This window comes from Conger conger, chromosome 19, assembly GCF_963514075.1.
Source record: "Conger conger chromosome 19, fConCon1.1, whole genome shotgun sequence".
Taxonomy (NCBI): domain Eukaryota; kingdom Metazoa; phylum Chordata; class Actinopteri; order Anguilliformes; family Congridae; genus Conger; species Conger conger.
The window spans coordinates 5901527-5926882 of NC_083778.1; the positions used below are offsets into that span (position 1 = coordinate 5901527).

The 25356-nt window shown below is 42.8% G+C and overlaps 1 protein-coding gene across 1 annotated transcript in view; it reads left to right on the plus strand.

Annotated features, from left to right (window-relative positions):
- Positions 1–25356, plus strand: part of LOC133119298 (uncharacterized) — a 64430-nt gene that overhangs the window by 12554 nt on the left and 26520 nt on the right. Inside the window, 8 exon segments of the mRNA XM_061229831.1 lie at positions 167–277; positions 446–556; positions 722–728; positions 1001–1007; positions 3785–3835; positions 3838–4732; positions 7438–7939; positions 7997–8322. Coding sequence (XP_061085815.1) covers positions 167–277; positions 446–556; positions 722–728; positions 1001–1007; positions 3785–3835; positions 3838–4732; positions 7438–7939; positions 7997–8322 — 2010 coding nt within the window.

Sequence of the window (25356 nt, forward strand, 5' to 3'; positions counted from 1 at the left end):
AGGTAATTAAGCTGGTTCAAATTGTCACTATTTTATCATATTTAATTTCACTGGAACATTTCAGGTGTATGTGAGGTGTATTAGGTCATATTCAGATGTGCTGTGAGTTTGAGCTGCAGTGAGAGGATGAGTTTAACTGGAAGCTCTGTCTTTGTTTTGTTCTCAGGGTCCAGGTAAAAAGAACAGGGTCATCTGTACCCAGCTGTCGGTCTATGAAGAGTGATGATTCAATGGATCGTCGACTCAACTTCAGAGGAGAGTTCACTGGTGATCAAAGGTAATTAAGCTGGTTCAAATTGTCACTATTGTTTTATCATATTTAAATGTCACTGGAACATTTCAGGTGTATGTGAGGTGTATTATGTCATATTCAGATGTGCTGTGAGTTAGAACTGCAGTCAGAGGATGAGTTTAACTGGAAGCTCTTTCTTTGTTTTGTTCTCAGGGTCCAGGTAAAAAGAGCAGGCTCATCTGTACCCAGCTGTCGGTCTATGAAGAGTGATGATTCAATGGATCGTCGACTCAACTTCAGAGGAGAGTTCACTGGTGATCAAAGGTAATTAAGCTGGTTCACATTGTCACTATTTTATCATATTTAAATGTCACTGGAACATTTCAGGTGTATGTGAGGTGTATTAGGTCATATTCAGATGTGCTGTGAGTTAGAACTGCAGTCAGAGGATGAGTTTAACTGGAAGCTCTGTCTTTGTTTTGTTCTCAGGGTCCAGGTAAAAAGAGCAGGGTCACCTGTACCCAGCTGTTGGTCTACGAGGAGTGATGATTCAATGGATCGTCGACTCAACTTCAGAGGAGAGTTCACTCGTTATCAAAGGTAATTAAGCTGGTTCAAATTGTCACTATTGTTTTATCATATTTAAATGTCACTGGAACATTTCAGGTGTATGTGAGGTGTATTATGTCATATTCAGATGTGCTGTGAGTTAGAACTGCAGTTAGAGGATGAGTTTAACTGGAAGCTCTGTCTTTGTTTTGTTCTCAGGGTCCAGGTAAAAAGAGCAGGGTCATCTGTACCCAGCTGTTGGTCTATGAAGAGTGATGATTCAATGGATCGTCGACTCAACTTCAGAGGAAAGTTCACTGGTGATCAAAGGTAATTAAGCTGGTTCAAGTTGATCTGCAGTCAGAGGGTGAGTTTAACTGGAAGCTCTGTCTCCATGTGCTGTGAGTTAGAGCTGCAGTCAGAGGATCAGTTTAACTGCAAGCTCTGTCTCCATGTTTTGTAAACAGGCTCCTGCAGTCACTGGAGTCCAGCTCTTTTGAAGAGAAGAGTTCAGAGAAATTATCTCCCCCAAAACAGGTGTGAGATCTTCTTCATAACTTCATTTTTTATTAATCAGTTATTTTTTGTGTTCTATAAATTTAATTTAAACATATAGTGGTATGTAATGCTTCTATTTATTTGAGTGAAAAGTTGAATCTGTGAAATTTACACACATTTCATAATTTCTTGGCATTTGGTATGTCCCCCAGCTTTAATGGCAACATGCACGTGAGCTGTCTTGGACCTGATGATCCATGTTATTCCAGCAGTATTTGAAAATGTTTCAAAGAGCATCTTGTGATGTTTCTGAATGATTGGTTTCTGTTAATCTCCCATAAGTGTCCCCATAAATTGAGGTTGAGGTCAGGTAATTGTGGATTATGCAGCAATCCTTGCTCTTCTTTGGTTTTCAAGTGGTTCTTGCACAGCTTTGAAATAACTTTAATTTGTTTTAAAATGTTAAAAATCCTGAAACCTTCTTTTTATTTCCACAATAAGATGAAACTGTGGTCTCAGACTTTTGGACCCCACTGCATATCATGAATATTTTTTGTGCTTAAAATTAATAACATGCTCCACCTTTGCCAAATATGACTCTTAACCATCCACATCTCACATATGCATGCAATCAACCCGCTTTTCATTTGAACATTTAATGTGAACATTTAAACATTTCTGGCTTCTTTGGCGCAAGGAGGTAAAAATTAAATTAAAAATCATAAATGTTTGGGAAGAGAATCCTGAGTGGAAACAGCAGGTGAAGCTTTCCCTCCTAGCCAGTCTCCCAGTTTGTGCCATCAAGCCCCTCCAGCTGGTCCAGAATGCTGCAGCCCGCCAGTCAGCCCAGGTCGGCTCATGTCACCCCGCTCCTCATTGGCCTCCACTGGCTTCCTATTGCCGCACATATCCGATTCAAGGCCCTGGTGTTGGCATTTCAGGCTGCTAAGGGGACTGCCCCATCTTACATACAATCCTTAATCACTCCCTACTCCCCAGCCAGACCACTCCAGTCTGCCAGTTCTGCTCGCCTTATGGTTCCCTCACTATGTGCACCTGCCAGTCGAGCTGCCTGTTTTCCGCTCTGGTTCCTCAGTGGTGGAATGACTTGCCTACTACCACTGTCAGGACAGCAGAATCCCTCCCCCTATTTCAACGTAGACTAAAAACACACCTTTTCAAACTCTATCTTAGTCTTAGTCCTCCCTTCTGATTTCCCCCGCCCCACTTTCTGATATCCCTATCCCTCTTGTCTAACACCCCAAAAAAACAAAAAAAACTGCACTTATGATGACTACATGTTTAGAACAACACTTCATGTGTATTTTACTAGTTATGGATGTGATGCTTTAAACTTGTGGAAGAACCTATGCACATCTGCCAAATGACTAAAATGTCAATGTAATGTAAATGGATGTGCATATGAAGCGCTAGTCCTTGTACGAATGTGCTACTTTTTAATCCCTCAAAAGACAGCAACACAACACACCTTAATCTGTAATCAAGCTCTGCAGTGGTACTTTTTTACCATGAGCATTTACTGAATGCATTACACAGAGCAACTCAATTCTGAGCAAATTAATTATTTATAACACTTCATCTGTCTACAAAGCCTTCAAACGGGAACAAAAGCTGCACTTCAGATATGAGCATTTGGCACTGCTGTGCGTTTTGTGTCTCAAATTATCTGCAGCACACCTCTTCATGTGTTTATTTCACACTGATACAGCACACCTCTTCCTGTGTTTATTTCAAGGATCTTGCTGACTCACTGGAGAGAGATGAGCAGCGCAGTAAGTTCTCTCTCATTGCTACTGTGTGTCCATTAGAGTACTGACATGAGTTTAGCAAACAGATCTCAGAGTGCAATGTTCTGATTTATAGAAATCACACTTTCATGATAATGCTTTACCTTGATGATCTTCCACCTAGAAAACCTTGTGAACAACATGTTCACAACAGCATTGAAATAGAATTATAGCCTCAAGTAGTGATTATAGGGGTCCGCAAATGCACAGACTAAAGCTCTGTGCCATCAGACAGACTGTCCTGAGTTTGTGCACTAACTAAAGCACTGTGTCATCAGACAGACTGCACTGAGTTCATATTCAGGGCAGAATAGATTTTGAAATTACCATGTGACCTTTGAAGATGGTATTTACCACAAGGATCCACAGCATAAACCTGAGAAAATGCATGGAAAAGGACAGTTGAATCCATTGTCAGTTTTCATCTTTTTAATCTGTTTTTTTCCTTCACTCTTATTGTGCAACAGTTTGTAGTTTTTTGCTCATTAGTTTTATTTGTTATTGATTATCATTGAGAGGTCTGTAATACTGTGAGAGAGGTGTGTTACACTGTTAAAGGTATGCAGCACTGTAATGTGAGTAAAATACTTTGAAAACTGACTGCTTTTTTTTTTTGGCTTTTCTTCTTAATCAGTTATTGAATGGGAAATGTTTATCTTAGTTTAAAAATTATTATTTCTCATATTCCTCTCTTCAGATGAATCCATTAAAAGAGCCCAGCAGGCACTGAAAACTCATCTGAAGAAGAATACATATTTGAAGGTTTAGCAGTGCAGGGCCACACAACTCTCCTCAATGAGATCTATACAGAGCTCTACATCACAGAGGGGGGAAGTGGGGGGGTCAATAATGAGCACGAGGTCAGACAGATTGAGACAGCATCCAAGAGACAAACCACCCAGGAGACTCCAATCCTCTGCAATGACATCTTTAAGCCTTTACCTGGACAAAAGAAATGCATCAGAACTGTGCTTACAAAGGGCATCGCTGGCATTGGGAAAACCGTTTCTGTGCAGAAGTTCATTCTGGACTGGGCAGAAGGAAAAGCCAATCAGGATGTTGATTTCATCTTCACTCTTCCTTTCCGAGATCTGAATCTGAAGAAAAAAAGAGAATTCAGTCTGATGCAACTTCTGCAGCACTACTTTCCACAACTGAAAGAGATCAAAAGTATTGAAGGTGATGAAGTCAAAGTTGTGTTTATCTTTGATGGTCTGGATGAGTGTCGACTTCCTCTACATTTCCAAAGCAATGAGATCTGCTGTGATATAAGAGAGTCATCATCAGTGGATGTGCTGCTGACCAACCTCATTAAGGGGAATCTGCTTCCCTCTGCTCTCCTCTGGATCACCTCCCGACCTGCAGCAGCCAATCAGATCCCTCCTGAGTGCATCCACCAGGTGACAGAGGTACGAGGGTTCAGTGACCCACAGAAGGAGGAGTACTTCAGAAAGAGAATCAGAGATCAGAACCAGGCCACCAGAATCATCTCACACATCCAGTCATCCAGGAGTCTCTACATCATGTGTCGCATACCAGTCTTCTGCTGGATTTCTGCTACTGTTCTGGAGACAATGTTGTGTAAAGTAAAGAGAAGAGATTTGCCCAAAACTCTGACTGAAATGTACACACACTTCCTGCTCATTTGATTTGATTTGATTTGATAATCTTTATTTTGAACTTACATATATTAAAACAAAATAAAACATAATGAAGGCCACAAACTATATTTAATGAAAAATAAAAAATAAAAAAAACAAAATAAATAAAGTGCGATCATTTCTCATCCCCTGTGTCCAAAAAGGAGTAGGAAGAAGTAAAGACTTATTTACTCCTACCCCCTTATTTCATTAATCATAATTTCAATAATCAATTCCAAATGCGCTGTATGCTTACTATATATTATGATAGCTATATATAATTTATTTATACCTACATATACACACCTATTTGAATATTCTCATATATTTATATATACATACATACATACATACATACATACATTCATACACATACACACATGCCAACATGCATTCATGCATGCATACATACATCACATATACATGCATATACTATACATACATATTTACATATATAACCCGCATTCACGTTGGTGTATGTTACAAGCGTGAAGACTCTCTGATCACTGTATTGTTCACAAAAAAAGACATAATACTAAATTAAAAACAATCCTCTTTCCTCCACACTATAACCATTGAGAATGATGTTTTTATACAACCTCTTAAATTGTACAATATTAGTGCTCTTTTGGAGTTCCAAATCCAAACCATTCCATAGGTTGACCCCACCGATTGTAATCCACTGACTTCTCATAGTGGTATGTATAGGAAGTTGCTTTAACTTAAAATCCCCTCTTAAATTATAACCCCCCTCTCTCTCAAAAAACATCTTCTGTATATTCCCCGGAAGTAAATTATTTCTTGCTTTAAATATGATTTGAGCTGTTTTGAACCTGACCAAATCCATGAACTTCAATGTATTTAGCTGTACAAAAAGAGAGTTTGTGTGATCCTGGAAACCAACATTGTTCACAATCCTTATTGCTCTCTTTTGCAGTATGACCAGTGGTTGTAAGATACTTTTATATGTGTTACCCCAAATCTCCACACAATAACTTAGATATGGCAATATCATTGAACAATAGAGTATATACAAAGCCCTTTGATTTAGAATTTGTCTTGTTTTCCCCAGTATAGCAACATTTCTTGCCAGTTTAGCTCTTATATATGAAATATGGTGTTTCCAGCTGATTTTGTGGTCTAGAATCACACCTAGAAATTTAATTTGATATACTCTTTCTATTTTTATATTATCTATCATTACTGTTGCCTCTGTTTCAATTTTACGATGACCAAAAAACATTATCTTTGTTTTATTCAAATTTAATGACAGTTTGTTCCTGTCAAACCACCGTTTTAGTTTATTCATTTCTGAAGTGATCACCTTCAAAAGCTGCTGCAAATTGTCCCCAGAACAGAAAATATTTGTATCGTCAGCAAATAAAACAAATTTAAGAATGTCTGAAACTTTGCAGATGTCATTTATATAAATAATAAACAGTTTGGGTCCTAAAATGGAACCCTGAGGAACCCCACACTTGATGTCCATAAGTGTTGACTTACACTCACCCAACTTTACAAATTGCTGCCTGCCCAACAAATAGCTTCTTATCCAGTTCAGCGCTACCCCTCTAATACCATACCTTTCCAATTTATCTAATAATATATCATGATTTATAGTATCAAAGGCCTTTTTTAAGTCAATAAATATTCCTATAGCATATTTTTTGGTATCTATACAATTAGTGATCTCTTCCAATAATTCAATTAGTGCTAAAGATGTACTTCTATTTTGTCTGAAACCATATTGGCTCTCAGTCAACAGCTCGTGTTTATCAATAAATGCATCTAGCCTTACACTGAATACCTTTTCTAAAATTTTTGAAAACTGTGAAAGCAATGATACAGGCCTGTAATTTGTAAAGCTGTGTTTATCACCAGTTTTATATAACGGTATGACTTTAGCTACTTTCATTTCACTTGGGAATTTGCCAGCTTGGAAGGACAAGTTGCAGATGTGTGTTAATGGTTTTGATATTCCGTCAATGACTTTCTTGACTATTGTCATATCCATGTCATTACAGTCAGTTGACCTTTTGTTCTTGAAATTGCTTACAATGTCCACTACTTCTTTTTCTTCTACTGCTTCTTCTATAAACGTGATCTAAATGAGGAATCTATGACTCTACTTAGAAAGGCATTATTAGAACAAAATTGGGAAATGGTTTACAATATAGAAGACATAGATAGAGCATATGAATCCTTTCTAAATGTATTCCAGTTATTATATGACACATACTGTCCGATTAAAAAATACAACAGTAAACAAAATTACAAGGATAGTCAATGGCTAACTAAGGGATTGCAAAATGCTTGTAAAAAGAAAAATACATTATACAGACAATTCATAAAATATAGAAATATAGAGACTGAAAATAAATATAAAAAATATAAAAATAAGTTAACTAATATTATGAGAACATGTAAGAAAGATTATTATAATAAATTATTCGATTATAATAAGAGCAACATTAAAGGTTTATGGAGTGTATTGAATAGTATAATTCGAAATGGATTTAGAGGTTCTAGTTACCCATCACACTTTGTCGAAAATGATAAGACTTTAAAAAATATGGAGGATGTTGTTAATGGTTTTAATAAATTCTTTGTCAATGTGGGACCGGAATTATCAAACCAAATCAATTTAGAGTCAAGTGAAGGTTTTGATGGCTATAACTATGATAAAAATCCAAGTTCAATGTTTCTTAAATCAGACTAATGTGAAGAATCTGAAGTATGGTGATGAAACAAACCCAAAGATGTCAGCAACAGATACAGAAATCATCCTGAAACTGGGACAGCTGGCTTTTCTACAGCTGGAAAAGGGCAATCTGATATTCTATGAAGAGGACCTGAGAGACAGTGGCATTGATGTCAGTGAAGCTTCAGTATACTCTGGGGTGTGCACAGAGATCTTTAAAGAGGAGCGTGGGTTGGGTCAGGAGAAGGTCTTCTGCTTTGTGCATCTGAGCATTCAGGAGTATCTGGCCGCCTTGTTTGTGTTTCATTCATGTGTAAATGAGAACAGAAATGTGCTCAGAGCAGAAGAATCGAAACCTCACAGTGGCACAGTGCAGCTGTCTGAGTTACATGAGACTGCAGTGGATCAGGCCTTACAGAGTAAGAATGGACACCTGGACCTTTTCCTCCGATTCCTTCTCGGCCTCTCTCTGGATTCCATTCAGTCCCTCCTAGGAGGACTACTGACACAGGCAGGAAGAAGATCTGATGGAGGACGATGGAAAACAAAACTCTTTCAGAGACTACAGACAGAAAGCAGATCAGGGAGCATCAAGAAAACAGTCCAGTACATTAAAGAGAAGATCATAGACGAATCTTCAGCAGAGAGGACCATCAATCTGTTCCACTGTCTGAATGAACTGAATGACAACTCTGCAGTGGAGGAAATCCAGAATTCCCTGAGATCAGGAAAACTTTCTGGTAAAAAGCTGCAACCCCACCAATGTTCAGCTCTGGCCTTTGTGTTACTGATGTCAGAGGAGATCCTGGATGAGTTTGACTTGAAGACCTACAACACATCAGAAGCAGGTCGTCACAGACTGGTGCCAGCAGTCAGGAACTGCAGGAAGGCCATGTGAGTATTCTGTCATTATTCATGTAGATGATTGACAGCATATTTTCACACTTTATCATTCTAGTCAGAATAAAGTGCAATACAATTGTCATTCAGCTGAAAATTTGATTCTAATTTCCAATGTGCCCTCATTTAATGTTCTGAACCCAGAACCTATGCAGTATCAAATGCAATAACCCCTCAGTTATATTTTGTTTCATTTAATTTACGATTATTATTTCCAAAGATCAACTGTCAAATAAATGATGACTTTGTTGAAAGTGAAAGGCTTTAGTGGGAAGAAAGGGGGGATTCCAGGTTCATCCTGTTTTTATTTAGTTTCAGTGTTTTTTAAAAACTATTCTCCATACCTCAGTAATGTTCAGTGCACGGTAACCCACCATCTCCCACACATAGGTGCTGTTGATTCGAATAAGGACGAGTAGTGGAGAGGAGTGAAAGAGAGGGAGATGAATATTGTTGATATACAGTGCATCCGGAAAGTATTCACAGCGCTTCACTTTTTCCACATTTTGTTATGTTAAAGCCTTATTCCAAAATGTATTAAATACATTTTTTTCCTCCAAATTCTACACACAATACCCCATAATGACAACGTGAAAAATGTTTTTTTGAGATTTTAGCAAATTTATTAAAAATAAAAAACTAAGAAATCACAGGTACATAAGTATTCACAGCCTTTCCCATGAAGCTGAAAATTGAGCTCAGGTGCATCCTGTTTCCACTGAGCAACCTTGAGATGTTTCTACAGTTTAATTGGAGTCCACCTGTGGTAAATTCAGTTGATTGGACATGATTTGGAAAGGCACACACCTGTCTATATAAGGTCCCACAGTTGACAGTGCATGTCGGCAAACCAAGCATGAAGTCAAAGGAATTGTCTGTAGACCTCTGAGACAGGATTGTCTCGAGGCACATATCTGGGGAAGGGTACAGAAAAATTTCTGCTGCTTTGAAGGTCCCAATGAGCACAGTGGCCTCCATCATCCGTAAAGGGAAGAAGTTCGGAACCACCAGGACTCTTCCTAGAGCTGGCCGCCCGTCTAAACTGAGCAATCGGGGGAGAAGGGCCTGAGTCAGGGAGGTAACCAAGAACCTGATGGTCACTCTGTCAGAGCTCCAGTGTTCCTCTGTGGAGAGAGGAGAACCTTCCAGAAGGACAATCAGGCCTGTATGGTAGAGTGGCCAGACGGAAGCCACTCCTTAGTAAAAGGCACATGGCAGTGTAGGTTCCGAAGGGTAATATCGTATTTAGTAATCAGTCTCATTTAATTATTAAATTTAGCTACGTTATTAATAACAAACTCAATGGTAATGATTTAATAAATCATTCAACAGTCATACCGTTGAATTAATACTATGAATTCAACAACCACTTATATGAGTTCGAATTTTATAAGTAGCCTTATAAGTAGTTCTTAAATAGCTAGTTGGCTTGATTTAGTGTTGGAAAAACATTGACGGACAACCGGTTACAATAAAGGGGTATTTATTATTGAACACAAGAAACATATAAACACAGCTAAATAAGAAGGGCGTGACGGAAAAGTAACGCATTGAAGTGGGAAGAAAGATGGAGGATAAAGGAATGCGCGTACACATATGCCCGCGTCGAGAAAGCGAGGGAAGGAGACAAAGGAAGAGGGAAAGAGCGTGTGCACGTGAGTACACGTAGCGGGCGAAGAGGATGGGGGAAGGAATTGGTGGAGAATGTAGGTAGGGCCTTATAATGGTGGACCTATGGTTCTAGCGCGTAATGGCGCGTACACCTAGCTAAAATTTGGGTGGTCAGGAGACAAATTAATGAAATCACCGCAACAAGAGTACTTGCGCTTTGGGAAGCGTTTCTGCGAGTTTGCGGTGCTTGATTAAATTAATTTATAAACTTACAATCCACTGACTATAAGCCCGGAGGGTTATTTGTACGGAGGAGAGAGAGAGAGAGAGAACAATGTAATTGGATGATCATGTGGAAGTTGTAAACGAGAAAAACAATTTAACAAAGTTACATAAAGTTAATCTAACGATACAATGTGTATAACATTAACAGAACTAATGCCCAGATGCGCAGCCTTACTTGGGGGCGAATATCTGATGATATTCAACCAGTCTCAAACAGCTGACCGTCGTCAGCAGGCAAAGTTTCTTGCTTGGAGAATCTGTGATGCTCCAGGGAATTAACGCTGCCCAGGTACCGTTGTCCCGGGGGAAGGGCGTCTCTGGCAGGACCAGGGAAATCCGTCTCTGGCCTAACCAGGGGAAGGCGTCGTCGTCTCACGCGTGGTTGGAGGAGGAAGAGAAGCCGGTCGTCTTCTAGCTCCAAAGTTGATTAAAACCGCACAATGTATGTGCGATCTCCGATAAAATATCGGGTCCTTGCAAGTATTCGGATGTGTATAATTTCAGAACTAGCAGGCCCAATGAATAGAACCGTGATCAAGGGTTCAGACACAAAGGGAGTGTTCTTAAAATTAATTAGATTGGAGTCTCTTTTGGAACGAACAGCATGGGATAGTCGTAGGTTAGAAAGAGGCCGTGAAATTCGCGCCTGAGGCTTTTGTGAGGTCCAGCAGTTGCGTATTTCCGGCTGTTACTGTATTGGCTAAATTTCCATTAAATTACAGTGGGAGGCGGCGTTGATTGCGTCATCAATGGCGTGGACAAAGGCGTTTCCCTGTTTCAAAAAGTTCTTACGTTGGCCCCAACAGCAGCCCGCCTGGAGTTTGTCAAAAGGCACCTGAAGGACACTCAGACCATGAGAAACAAAATTCTCTGGTCTGATGAGACAAAGATTGAACTCTTTGGTGTGAATGCCAGGCGTCAGGTTTGGAGGAAACCAGGCACCGCTCATCACCTGGCCAATACCATCCCTACAGTGAAGCATGGTGTTTTTTCAGCGGCAGGAACTGGGAGACTAGTCAAGATTGAGGGAAAGATGAATGCAGCAATGTACAGAGACATCCTGGATGAAAACTTGCTCCAGAGCGCTCTTGACCTTAGACTGGGGCGATGGTTCATCTTTCAGCAGGACAACGACCCTAAGCACACAGCCAAGATATCAAAGGAGTGGCTTCAGGACAACTCTGTGAATGTCCTTGAGTGGCCCAGCCAGAGCCCAGACTTGAATCCAATTGAACATCTCTGGAGAGATCTGAAAATGGCTGTGCACCGACGCTCCCCATCCAACCTGATGGAACTTGAGAGGTGCTGCAAAGAGGAATGGGTGAAACTTCCCAAAAATAGGTGTGCCAAGCTTGTGGAATCATATTCAAAAAGACTTGAGGCTGTAATTGCTGCCAAAGGTGCATCAACAAAGTATTGAGCAAAGGCTGTGAATACTTATGTACATGTGATTTCTTAGTTTTTTATTTTTAATAAATTTGCAAAAAATTCGAAAAACTTCTTTCATGTTGTCATTATGAGGTGTTGTGTGAAAAAAATTAATTTATTCCATTTTGGAATAAGGCTGTAACATAACAAAATGTGGGAAAAGTGAAGCGCTGTGAATACTTTCCGGATGCACTGTATCTAGTGCTGTGTGTGTGTGTGTGAACTTACGAATTTAGGCAGAATAGATCCTGGCAAGGTTTTGGCAGGGATTCTGGGTGGGGCAAATATTTGTAGCTGAAAGAGCATGTTATTTGAATGTTAATATCAGAAATTGACAGTAAATTCACTTTAGCAAAAAGTGGGGATGATGGCTCATAACGGTTAGAGTAAGTATTCTTATAATTTATTTCTGCAAAATGAAGATTCTGTGAAGAGAGGTGGGGTATGTGGCGGCCCATGCAATATTACAGTGTAGAAGATAAGTGGAAATGAGGCTGTAGTTCAGAGTTAAGACAGGACTGGTGAACCCAAGGATGGATTTTACGGATGATGGGTGATTGTGTTACTTCTACAGACTAAGTGTATGTGATCTTTCCAGTTTAACCTTTCATCAATGAAGATGCCAAGAAATTTGACTGAGCAGACGTGCTATTTCATAACCATCAATAAGTACTTTAGAAATTGATTTACAATATTTATTTATTTTTCCTGAAAATGTATCACTTTTTGTATGACAGAATTTGTTAATTTGTTAATAAATCCCGACCGATTTATTAATTGTTTCTGAGGATAGATGGACAATTCTGTGCCGTGGTCCATATAGGTACTTTCACATTTAGAATGGTGGGAAAACTGTTGTCTTCATGAACAATCTTAGAAGAAATACAGTTTTATTTGCTGGTACGTCTCTGTTCTGGAAGCCTGCCAGTGAAAACAGAAGCAGCCATGCTTCTATACAGCAATCTCATTGCTTTTTAATGGAAATTATTTCAAAGGCCAACGGATTTCACATTGTAAGGAGCACATGCCCAATGGCTCGTAGCTTTCACTGAGGACGGCAGGTGACAATTACTGCAGTCGTTGCCGCGCTAAAGCTGGACTGGCAGAGTGTAGCTCCAGAAAGGGACCGCATGTTGAACAATGCAGAGTGTTCCCCAAAAATGTAAGTTGTAGGCCAAAGAGAAAAAGTAGCCAGCCAGGGGGGTTCAGATGATGGCCTCTTTTTTCTGATGCAATTTGGAGGCTTCTGCTGCATTTTAAAATGTTAAATTAATCCCTAATACATGCCTTTATTCTTAAGCATTTTGTTTATGTTAAAATATACCGACATCACATACAATTTAATCTTGTACTGCCATTAAACAGAAATTTGTTCAAAAAGAAAGAATAAAATGTGGTAATGATAACTCTTTACTTGAATAAACAAATTATTTTACAAAGCGTTACATAAAAGATACATGTTTCACTTTAATGAATTTAAATTTAAGTTTTAATTGAACAATTACTCTAATATGACTGTATACAAATTAAACTATAAGGTTTATGTATTCAGTCATCTATGTCAGACTCTGACTCTTCCCAGTCCATGTCAAGAGACACCAATGCTCTGCTAAGGCCGTAAATGCGAATATTTAAACTGTACTTGCAATAGTCCACTGATTTGATGTCACAATAACCTGTGATGTCACAATAGCCTATGATGTCACAATAGCCTCTGCCCTCTAGCACAGCTCAAATACACACTTCATTTGGTACATCAGCTTGTAAATGGAAATATTTAAACACCATAATATTAGCAGTAGCAGCAATATTCCACCGATTTACCGCAATCACACTCTGCATTTTCTTGAGGAAATGTACATCTCTCATTTAATTTTACATCCACCATAGCCTGCCAAACATGCATCACAACTACAGATATTCAATATTCTTTGTCACTTCTCCCGATAAAGACAAGTGCAAGCTGTGAAAGACGCTCCTCGGTCATTGTCGAGCGAAGGTATGTTGTCAATAGTCTCATGACCACCCGGCTCAAGTGGACACACATTATGGGAGACCGTTTGTAACGTTTATATCAAGATTATTTATTAAAGCACACGTGTATAAGCTAAAGCATAGCTCGGACAAACAAGTTGATATCAAAAGTCAGTAAATGGGAAGCAAGAAAAGGCAAATCAAAAGTGTGGTGCAGATCAGTGAAATGTATGTGTAGAACAAAGAGGCCAAAAATGGCAAAAAGGAGCAAAAAGGTGCTGCAGCCCCCCGCGAAGCAATGGTGCCGGAGCAGAGCAGAGCAGAGCCAAAGAGACCAAACAACTGGCAGGAGATGTTTTTTAGCAGTCCCACCAATCAGCTGCTGGCTAGCCCAGATGGCCCAAAACCAGACAGCTCCCCCTTCAGATTGGAGGGAGAGAGACCGCCCAAACTTGTCAAAGGTGGAGTGAGCACGCCCAGCACGGCAAAGCCGGGCGTGACATCAGCTTTAGCCTGCTGAAAGAGCGCTCTGCTTGCTCACAGGAATTGTGAGATAAATGCGATACAATGCTGCAAGGTTTGGGAATGCTCTATTCATGTCATTAGCAACAAGGAAGGCTAAAACCTGACCTGTCACAGACCATAATAAGCTGCTAGCTCGTTTATATATTGTATTGAATCTCAGGCGATTAAATACTTGGGGTTAAGGGCTTGATATTTTGATGGCATTTCCCACACATCAGCAAATCTCTCCATGGTCTGTGTTAACCCCTTCCCCGGTGGAGACGAGTATATACGTTTTTACCGAATGTGTTTTTTTCACGGATGAGTAAACACGTCTAAACAATTTTATTTTCAAAATAAAATTTCAACCACAAAAATGGGAAAAAAATGAAATACAAGTTATTTTTCATAATCAGCATAAAAAATACTATATTAAATATAATTTTTATAATATAAACTTCACATTTAGTTATATTGTATTACATGTAGGAAATAAAAACATAAGGCAGGATTACTTTATGGCTGGTACGGAATTGGAAGGTGCTCAAGTTGAAAAAGACTTGTGGGTAATAATTGATCAAAGTATTTCAGGTTCTCGTCAATGTGCGGTAGCAGTGATGATGGCCAAAAGGATGCTAGGATACATAGCCAAGAGTATTGAGTATAAATAAAAAAGAAGTTATACACACCTTATACGATGCCCTTGTTAGAAAAGACTTTGATTACTGTGTGCAGTTCTGGGACTTCACTATAAGAAAGATATAGAGGTGCTGGAAAAGGTTCAGACAATGTATAAAAGATAAAAGTTCTTAAGAAAGACTTAAGATGCTTAATCTTGGAGACTTAGGTGGGGATTTGATTGAGGCTTTTTAATTCATGCAGAAAAGGGCGTGTCTATTTATGATTGAAATGAACCCATCATAAAATAATTTCCAGGCTGTTTTAATATCAGGGATTAGTTATATCCTGCTCCAATTAAAAAGAAAGAAATCATGTTAAAAAAAAACCCTTCCCAATAAAATGCCTTCGATTTCTCTCATGAATAATGCACGGTTTTGTCTTTGGGATCTTAGTATTTCTAACAGCAGCAACAGCACAGTGGTCACTTAGGTCATTGCAGAAAACACCAATATCAGAAAATTTGTGAGGAACATTCGTCATTAAGTCAATGAGAGTAGCTGGGAGCCGTGGTCGTGCGAGTCGCTGAAAGAGCCCAACGCGACAGCAGGCTGCCGTTGCAGCAGCGTTGTGTCAGTGGTGCGCCAGGAGTGTCCAATGTGGAGTCAGATTACACCCACAGCTCCGTCCCCATTCCTCCAGAGAGTTCCTCCCTGTCCCAGTCGCCCCCAGCTGCTCACCGGGGCCTCGGGCCTGGGGCCTGGCTTTTGGGTTTTTTACATTACATTATTGGCATTTGGCAGACGCTCTTATCCAGAGCGACGTACAACAAAGTGCATACCCATACCCAGGGATAAGTTCGCTGAAAGACCCTAGAGGTAAGTACAATTTCAACTGCTACCTGTACAACAAAGATAAGGACAAGGGCCATTTTTTTTTTTTTTTTTGAACAAACAAACAAACAGAGCAAAAGTGACCAAAGTTAACTATCCAAACACTGCTTACCTAGCCAACTAAAATACCGATACACAAAGCAAGTCACAGAGACAACAATTAAGGTTCACAGGGAGGTAGGGAGGGATGGGGAGAGGTGCTGTTTGAAGAGGTGTGTCTTCAGCTTGCGCTTGAAGGTGGGGAGAGATTCTATAGTTCTGACCTCAACGGGGAGTTCGTTCCACCACCGTGGAGCCAGAACAGACAGTAGTCGTGAGCGTGAGGTGGAGGTTCTGAGAGGGGGAGGTGCCAAGCGGCCTGTGGAGGCTGAACGAAGAGGTCTGGCAGGGGTGTAGGGTCTGATGATTTTTTGCAGATAAGCTGGGGAAGACCCTTTAACTGCTTGGAAGGCTAGCACCAATGTTTTGAATTTGATGCGAGCCATGACAGGCAGCCAGTGGAGGGAAGTAAGCAGGGGGGTGACATGTGAGTATTTTGGGAAGGTTGAAGACCAGGCGAGCTGCTGCATTCTGGATGAGTTGGAGGGGTCTGATGGCGGACGCTGGGAGGCCAGCCAAGAGGGAATTGCAGTAGTCCAGGCGGGACAGAACCATCGCTTGGACCAGGAGCTGGGTCGAGTAGGGGGTGAGAAAGGGGCGGATTCTCCGTATGTTGTATAGGAAGAACCTGCAAGACCGGGTCACCGCCGCAATGTTCTCGGAAAGGGACAGTCTGCTGTCCATCACCACGCCGAGGTTCCTTGCACTGGGTGACGGCGTGAGTGTGGTATCCCCGAGGGAAATGGAGAGATCCAGATGGGGAGAGGTATTAGCAGGGATGAATATCATTTCAGTTTTACCTGGGTTGAGCTTTAGATGGTGGTTGTCCATCCAGCTCTGGATGTCCCTCAGGCAAGCAGAGATACGGGCTGAAACCTGCGTATCAGACGGCGGGAACGAGACGAAGAGTTGGGTATCGTCCGCATAGCAGTGGTAGGATAGCCCATGTGCAGTGATCACAGGGCCAAGGGAGCGAGTGTAGAGAGAAAAAAGAAGCGGGCCAAGGACTGAGCCCTGGGGAACTCCTGTGGCGAGGGGCCGAGGTGTCGATACCGAACCAGCCCAGGCAACCTGGAAGGAGCGACCAGAGAGGTAGGACTCAATCCAGTCCAGGGCTGTGCCACAGATGCCCGTTGCGGACAGGGCAGACAGGAGGATGGAGTGATCCACAGTGTCGAAGGCAGCAGAGAGATCTAGAAGAATGAGGACAGAGGAGAGGGAGGCTGCTCGTGCAGCATGAAGTGACTCACTGACGGAGAGGAGCGCAGTCTCTGTCGAGTGGCCCGATCTGAAGCCAGACTGATGGGGGTTTGGGGCCCGAGTCCAGTGATTCACAGCTCAGATGAGTCCAGTGATTCACAGATGAGTTTGAGTGCAGTGAATCACAGATGAGTTTGAGTCCAGTGATTCACAGCTCAGATGATTGTTGTGATTCGCAGCTCAGATGAGTCCAGTGATTCACAGCTCAGATGATTGCCGTGATTCGCAGCTCAGATGAGTCCAGTGATTCACAGATGAATCTGAGTGCAGTGATTCACAGATGGGCACAGCCATTCACCAAAATATTTTGTTGAAAAGCAATATGTCATGGCTATTCTGTGAGAAGAGTTTGAGAACTAAACAATGAATTAACCTTTTTCTAAACTCCTTGCAGAGAGAATCGTCCACGAGGAGAGACTCAACAGAATGAAACTTGCACAATACAGGTATTACTTTGAGTGCTGTGTGAGTCTATCAGCCTACCGTTCAACTGAGATCTACATATGTTTGTGTTTCCATTGCTCTTTTAGTTGAACAGAACTGCTACGTCAGCATTTCATTACGCTTTGCTATTGAGACAAGCACCATGTGCTGTGATATTACTTATGATTGTAAGTTCAGTTTGTATAGTACTAGCTGACCCTCATTTCTGATACAAAAATACAGAAATTATATCACTGGCAATGTGAGTGGAGCCTTGAAGTGCTGCCATAACACTGGGTGCTACGGTTGGGGTGGCCCTCTGACATTGATCATGTATCTGACAGAAGTGACCTATTACTTACCTTAGCTTTGAGTTTGACTAGATTTAGTCTGGATGATTGCCAGCTTGAGAGAGGCTTTGGCTCCTCACCCATAGGGTGAGACGCCATACCAAACCCACACAACAGAATAAACCTCCCTCACACTGTCGTCTACTATACAGAACAAATTATTGCAACAGAAAAAAGGAAACCATAAAGGAGAGGGGGAAAAAGGAGCAAAATATGAGCTCCTCATAAACATATTTTTTCCAGGAAACTCCATTTGGATTTTTGTATATCTGTAAAAGAAGAACTCTGGCTCTGTTTTGGCTAACTTTTCACTAAGAAGCCACCAAAGAAACTACCAAAGGAATATACAAAGAAACTCCATCAACTGTCAACACAGGGAGGCACCCTCAACAAGAACCCTGACAAGACCACCAAATGAACATTAAAACATAATTTGGGGGAAAAAAAGCAGGAGGTAAGCCACAAACTAAGCCATTTAAAGTTAGCAGCTAATAAGGCTATCTGTGATAAAAGCTGCAGGCAGACCAACTGCCGCAGTGTGTGCCACTGTCAAAATCCCATGACAGTTGGAAATGGATACATTAAAGGGGCGGAGCCTCAGTAGCCTTGCTGTCAGCTACCCAGCCACAGCCACTAGTGAAGCTCAGAGAAAGAAATACAAGGAACAGGTACTAAGAGACTCTCCAGAAACCTTAATAGCAGACTTCATGGTCCTAAATGGTAGGAAAACAAAGGTAGATCTGGTGTTCTTTACTAATCATCCAGAAGAATGGCACCAGACCCTTAGTTCCTACAACAAAGCTTTCAAAATGCCTGGGAACAAAGCAATAAGGCAACTTTATTTGGATTCTAAGCCAAAATTCAATGTCAACTTGTACAACAATGGAACAGTGATGGTCCAGGGATCAGAGTCAAGTCTGGGGCAATTTGAAAGAGACTTTCCAAAACTTAAAACCCAGGTAGAGAAAGTCAAACCCACTGTCTCCTCTGCAGCAGCAACAGCAGAGAACCCCCCCCCCTCCTTCTGCCCCTGCCCCTGCCCCTCCCTCTGCTCCTTCTCCATGCGCGGCCACTCTCCCTCACTCTCCTCAGACACCCAGGACAGTGTCAGTGCAGAGGATCCAGGAGTGCCTGTCGTTTGTAGAGATGGAAATTGCTGAATATAAGGAAAGTCAACTGATGGACAGTGACACTATTAAACAGCTGAAGGAAGAATTAAAAAAATTTAAACAGGAACATGAACTCAAAATAAAATACCTTGAATTAAGAATGAACAACTTGAAGGAACAAAACAACAGCCTAAACACTGAATTGGCACAAGTAAAAATGTCCTTAGAAGAGAAACACAACATCATCCAGGGCCTTACTAAACAGCTTACCGGCCTAACCACCAACTCAACAATTACAGCCTCACTGTCAGAGAGCAACCCAGACACAAGCAGGAACAGAATTTCAGCTGATGGACACACTCCCACCACCAAACCCACTCTACCTGCTTCCCCAACCCAACCGGCATCACCAGCCACACTCCCGCCCCAGTCTACCACTGAGCCACACTCCCACCCCAGTCTACCACTGAGCCACACTCCCGCCCCAGTCTACCTCTGCAGCCACACTCCTGCCCCAGTCTACCTCTGAGCCACACTCCCGCCCCAGTCTACCTCTGAGCCACACTCCTGCCCCAGTCTACCTCTGAGCCACACTCCTGCCCCAGTCTACCTCTGCAGCCACACTCCTGCCCCAGTCTACCTCTGAGCCACACTCCTGCCCGAGTCTACCTCTGCAGCCACACTCTTGCCCCAGTCTACCTCTGAGCCACACTCCCGCCCCAGTCTACCTCTGAGCCACACTCCCGCCCCAGTCTACCTCTGAGCCACACTCCTGCTCCAGTCTACCTCTGAGCCTCACCCCTGCCCCAGTCTACCTCTGAGCCTCACCCCTGCCCCAGTCTACCTCTGAGGCTCACCCCTGCCCCAGTCTACCTCTGAGCCACACTCCTGCTCACCTCTCCAGTCATGCCCACACCTACCGCAGAGACCACTCCACTCCTGCCAATGCCGATTGCTCCCTCGACAGAGACTACCTCACCTGCTGTACAAGATCGGCCAGCCACAAAAACAGCCCTACTGGACTCTAATGGACGGTTCCTTGACCCCTTGAAACTGTTTCCCACCCACAGAGTAGCAAAATTTTGGTACCCCACCAAGTTCTCTGCCCCTCCACTCTTTTTGACACACAAAACATCATAATCCATACAGGAACAAACAACCTGAGATCAAAGAGAGAAACAGTGGCAGAGTCAATAAAAATTATGGCAGAGAAGGCCCATGAACCATTCCCAACTGCAAACATCATAATTTCATCACTCCTCCTAAGGAAAGACTTCCCCAAAGACTTCATCAACAAGATCAACCAAGACATATGGTCATACTGTGCAGAAATCCCAAACACTTGCATCGCCCAGCATCCATCTCTGTCTGAGGAACATCTCTATGACCATGTGCACCTAACACGTAACGCAGTCAGACAACTGGCAAAAGACCTGAAAGTTGCAACTCTAGGCAGAACCTCCCCTCTTTTCCAACCCAGCCAGGCGATTTCACCCGGCGACAGACGACAGGAACCCAACCCAAGTGGAGTCCGTCACACTCACCAGCAGACCAACCGAGCCCGACACAGTGGAACTTATCCCACCAGAACCCCGACCAAACCAGCCCAAACCACCAGGGCCCAGCCCAATAAGACCCAGGCTAGCAGGACACAGCCCAGCCGAGCTCAACCCAAGAGTGCTCAACCCAGCACCCCGCAGCCCAACAACGCAGGACCCAGCCAAGCTGAACTGTGCTCCCACCGAAGGGCCTTCCACACCACCAGCTCAGGTGAGGACTGCGCTCTGCTGGACAGCTGTCACTGCTGTGAAGTCTCACAGCACAATCCAACCTACTCAGACATTCTCCAAGGTAAAAAACTGTACAGACATCGGAGAGGTGAGACAACTTCTTCATCTCATCTTCAAAAAATTGAGCAAAGGAAAAGAAAAAATAAATTGTACAGTATACTGTATGCTCAAATGTGTAATGTGTAACTTACCTGCAGCCTACCCTTTTCTCCCTTTCTCTTAAATATTTTCCTTAGACTACTCTAAAACCAAACAAATCTATACATGTTGAAATCCTTTTCCATAAGCTCCTGGAACATCCAAGGGCTTTATTCATCAGCATTTGGAGTCAAGAGTCTTAATCCTGACTTTTTACTCAACATCAAAACCCAAGATATTGTTTTCCTTTTGGAAACTTGGTGTAAAACAGATGTAACTACACACTGTCCCTCAGGCTACAAAGAAATTATTTTACCATTTTTAAAAAACAAAAACATTAAACGCGGCAGAGATTCAGGGGGTGTCATAATGTGGTTTAGAGAATACCTGACACCTTATCTATCTGTTGAAAAAAGAGACCGCACTCGAGTATGGTTAAGGCTAAAAAGGGTCAAGAAAAAAAAAAGAAGAAAAAAAGTCAAGAAGGTGACCTATACATTTGTGCAATCTATACCGCACCCGCAGAGTCACCATACTTTGAAGAAGAGTTTTTCAGCAACCTGACAACAGAGTGCAGCAATTTTCAGGGTCAGAGGAATGTGCTGCTCTGTGGTGATTTCAATGCCAGAACCGGCCTGGAAAATGAAATCGTTGAAATTAGTGCAAAAGAAAACAAATTTATCATATCACCAAACTTAGAAAACCCAGGAAACCCTAGACACAACCCTGACTCTGTCATCAACCAGGAGTTAGTGCACCTCTGTCGAGGCCTAGGCCTGTATTTTCTGAATGGTAGGATGAAAGGGGACTCATTAGGTCGGTTCACGTACTGCTCAGCTCTTGGGTCTCAATCTTGGGTTCAAATCTGGTGCAAAATATTTGACAGTGTCATAATGCCAATTGCATTATATGGATGCGAGGTATGGGGTCCACTCAGTAAGCTAGACTACACTAGATGGGATAAGCATCCCACTGAATCCCTGCATGCAGAATTTATGAGAAACATTCTCAGAATCCAAAGGAAAACACCCACAAATGCATGCAGGGCAGAATTAGGCAGATTCCCATTGGCATTAAACATACAAAAAGATCCTTAAAATTCTGGATCCACCTAAAATCTAGTGCCGATGTAGCCAGTGGGACTTTAGGACCCAGGGGCGAATAGTAAGGGCTTAAATGACGAGGTGTGCATAGGGGCAGGATTCTTGCGTCATCAGTCAGCTGCTTAGCAAGGGGAGCGGAGTGGAAAGTGCCTTTAGAACTTTACTGGCAAACGGGTTTACCTCCTACAGGCACTGAGCGAGCACAGGAACCACCCGCTGTCGTGGAGCTAGTCCGACAGTGGGCCCGGATCCGGGAGAGAGACGGGGTACTGTATCGGGCCACCCATGAGCCGGGTGGACGGGAGCCAGTCTTGCAGCTTCTGGTACCGCAGGTCCTTCAGACCGAAGTACTGACGAGTCTTCACAATAACCATGGGCATCAGGGGGTAGAACGCACCACCAACCTGATCCGACAGCGTGGCTATTGGCCGTTTATGCGGAGAGACATTGAGCAGTGGTGTAAAAACTGTGACCGGTGTGTAACCGCTAAAGCAGTACAACCAAAAATCAGGACTTTTATGGGAAGCCTAATGGCTTCCAGGCCTTTGGAAATCCTTGCATTGGACTTTACCACACTTGAGCGGTCCAGTGATGGATCGGAAAACCTATTAGTGATCACGGATATTTTTTCCAAATATACACAGGCGTTTCCTACACCAGACCAGAAGTCAGGAACCGTAGTGAAAGTGCTGACAGAGAAGTGGTTTTATAATTATGGCGTTCCGCAACGCATCCACACTGATCAAGGTAAAAAGTTTGAGGGAGAACTTCTTAAATGCCTGTGCCAGTTGTATGGGGTCGAAAAGTCTCGCATAAGCCCCTATCACCCAGCGGGTAACGGGCAGTGCGAGAGGTTCAATAGGACCCTACACGACCTCTTGTGTACGTTGCCTGCAGAAAAGAAGAGGCGGTGGCCAGTCCACCTACCGCATGTACTGTTTGCGTACAATACCACGGTTCACCAGTCTACAGGGCATTCTCCATATGAGCTAATGTTTGGTCGTAAGCCCCACCTACCAATTGACTCCCTCCTCGGTGTGGAGGAAGATGAGCCAGTGGAGGGGGGGGGTAAGTGATTGGGTCAATGAGCATCAAAAGCACTTGACCTCAGTCTATAAGGATGCTCGGGAACATTTAGAAGCGGCAGCCATCCGTAGGGGGAAAGACAATCCAAGCTCGGTTTCTATTCTGGTGCCTGGTACTTTAGTGTATAGGAAGAACCATCCCCCAGGTAGACACAAGATCCAAGATATTTGGGACTCCGTTCCCTATGTGGTGGTTCAGTGTCTGGATGACGTGGGGACCTAGTATAAAATCAAGCCACGGGACCAGGCAGGCCCAGAGAAAAACATTAATCGAACTGAATTAAGACCCCTCCCACGTATGGTGGAACCCCTGACTTTGCCTGATGTTGCCCCCTTGGTAGAGGATAGCACTGTCCCTGATGAGCCAGTCACACAGAGGTATGACGAAGAGCAATCTGGCGATTGGGTAAGTGTGATTCAGTCACCAGTGACCCAGGACAATAGCTTCTCACCCCCCCCTGCGGCACAGGAGGTGGTTGGCTCGGAGGTGGTTAGGCGAACATCTCGTGTAACAGCAGGTTACCATCCTAACCCTTTCAACCTACCCCGGTCAGTGGTATAGTAACAGGTATAGGCGGAGAAGGCTATAGTCTAAAACAGCCTTTGACGCTACAGTGTTCAATGTCTCATCCACAGGGGTTGCTCAGTTCTTGGAGTATGAGCACTGTCACCGGGACGGTGACATTTGAAAAGGGGGGTAGATGTAGCCAGTGGGACTTATAGGGGCCCAGGGGCGAATAGTAAGGGCTTAAATGACGAGGTGTGCGGAAAGTGCGGTAAGTTGGAAGTGTTTGGCAGGCCAGCATTAGCTGCCTTATAATAGAGTACGACGCTTATAAGTATGTGGGTTCTTGTAGATCACCGACGGACGAAGACAATCCGGGCATTGGCGTTCCGTGTGTTAAAAGGTGTGCGTGTGCAGTCACCGGTAACTGAAGTATGGAGGCATTTTGTTGGGTTTAACAAGGGTAGGTATGCTTCCCATAAAGTGTGTGGTTTTGTAGTGAGCCTTGGCGTGGGCCGCAATGTGATTTTGCTATGGTCTGTTTCGTGGAATTTGCAGGTAAATAGAACGATTCTTAAATCTCCGCCAGTGATTCCCTCTTAATCGCAGTAAGGGGTGTATAATAAACAACACATTGAAGCGGTGCCCTGCTGTGCGCGCTGAGAATATTCATATTTAATGTCTTTCAACAGATCGTGTTGGTGTTAAGAGTATTTGCCTAATTGCTGCTGCGTGCGGGGGGGCGGATGGCCTAACAGAACTGACGTTATACCAGGTTCTGTGTGCTTCGGCGTCTGCGTGCCCCAGTTGTACACCAGGGGATTGGGAGCCGGCTTGTGAATGAACCCCGCCACTCGTCGTTTTTGCCATTTTGTTTGGACAGCTAGCCACTGTTTTCCCATACATGAAGTTTGTATATGTTTATTTATTTATATCATGTCTATGAAAATAAGCTCTTTTTATCATTGATGTTTTACTATTGACGCAACTTGTTGTGTTTGGGCAGTGTGCAATACCAAGGGTGGGCTGTACTATTGTAATCAACCATTATATGGGGGCAGTGAGCAATATCAAGGCTGGGACAAGGGGAGGTGCCAGTGGGCAGGTGTAATTTGGACAATTGTCTATCTAACTGATTATCTTGGCACTTCATGCACTTTACTTGTTACTACATTACTTGGTCTAAATCTTAATTGGCTTTGCTTGGGTTCTCATATTTAGTGGGCAGGGCTCGATGCTCAATGCGTTACGGGGACCACCCGTGTGGTGTGATTACGATTGGTGTGTATTGACCAAGCCTTTTTTGGTTAACATGGTGTCACCTTGGTTGCGGTGCTTGGGGTGTTGAGTCACTGGGGAGCCCTGTACTTATTGTGGATCAAAAGTGGGTTGCCTGTCAATATTGAGCACTGGGGTGCTGCCCAACATTATTTATTGGAATCTTTCATATAAACTTGTGTTTGAGAACTCATGTATGTACCCCTAATACACTGCTGTAAGTAAAGGTTGGTCCTCTACACAACAAATATTTTAATTACTCTGAACGAATGTTATAAAGTATTACTGTATTGCTTTTGATACATCAGCCTCCAATCGTTTCATTCATTTGAATAACACTAGCGTGGGGAGGGATCTTTACTGTAGAGTATCAGTGGGCTCTCCCATCCCCGCCAAATAGATGGGAGTGGCGTAATCATAACATATGGTGGTATAATGGAACTGGGTTTTTGTCGCTAACGGCCACATTTGTCTCGCCAAAGTGAACAAGAAAGTCCTCTGAGTCAGTGGAAGCTACAAAATCTGAAGGAGAGTTCTTCAACATTGTGAATCAGTTTCACCACACAGGATGACCA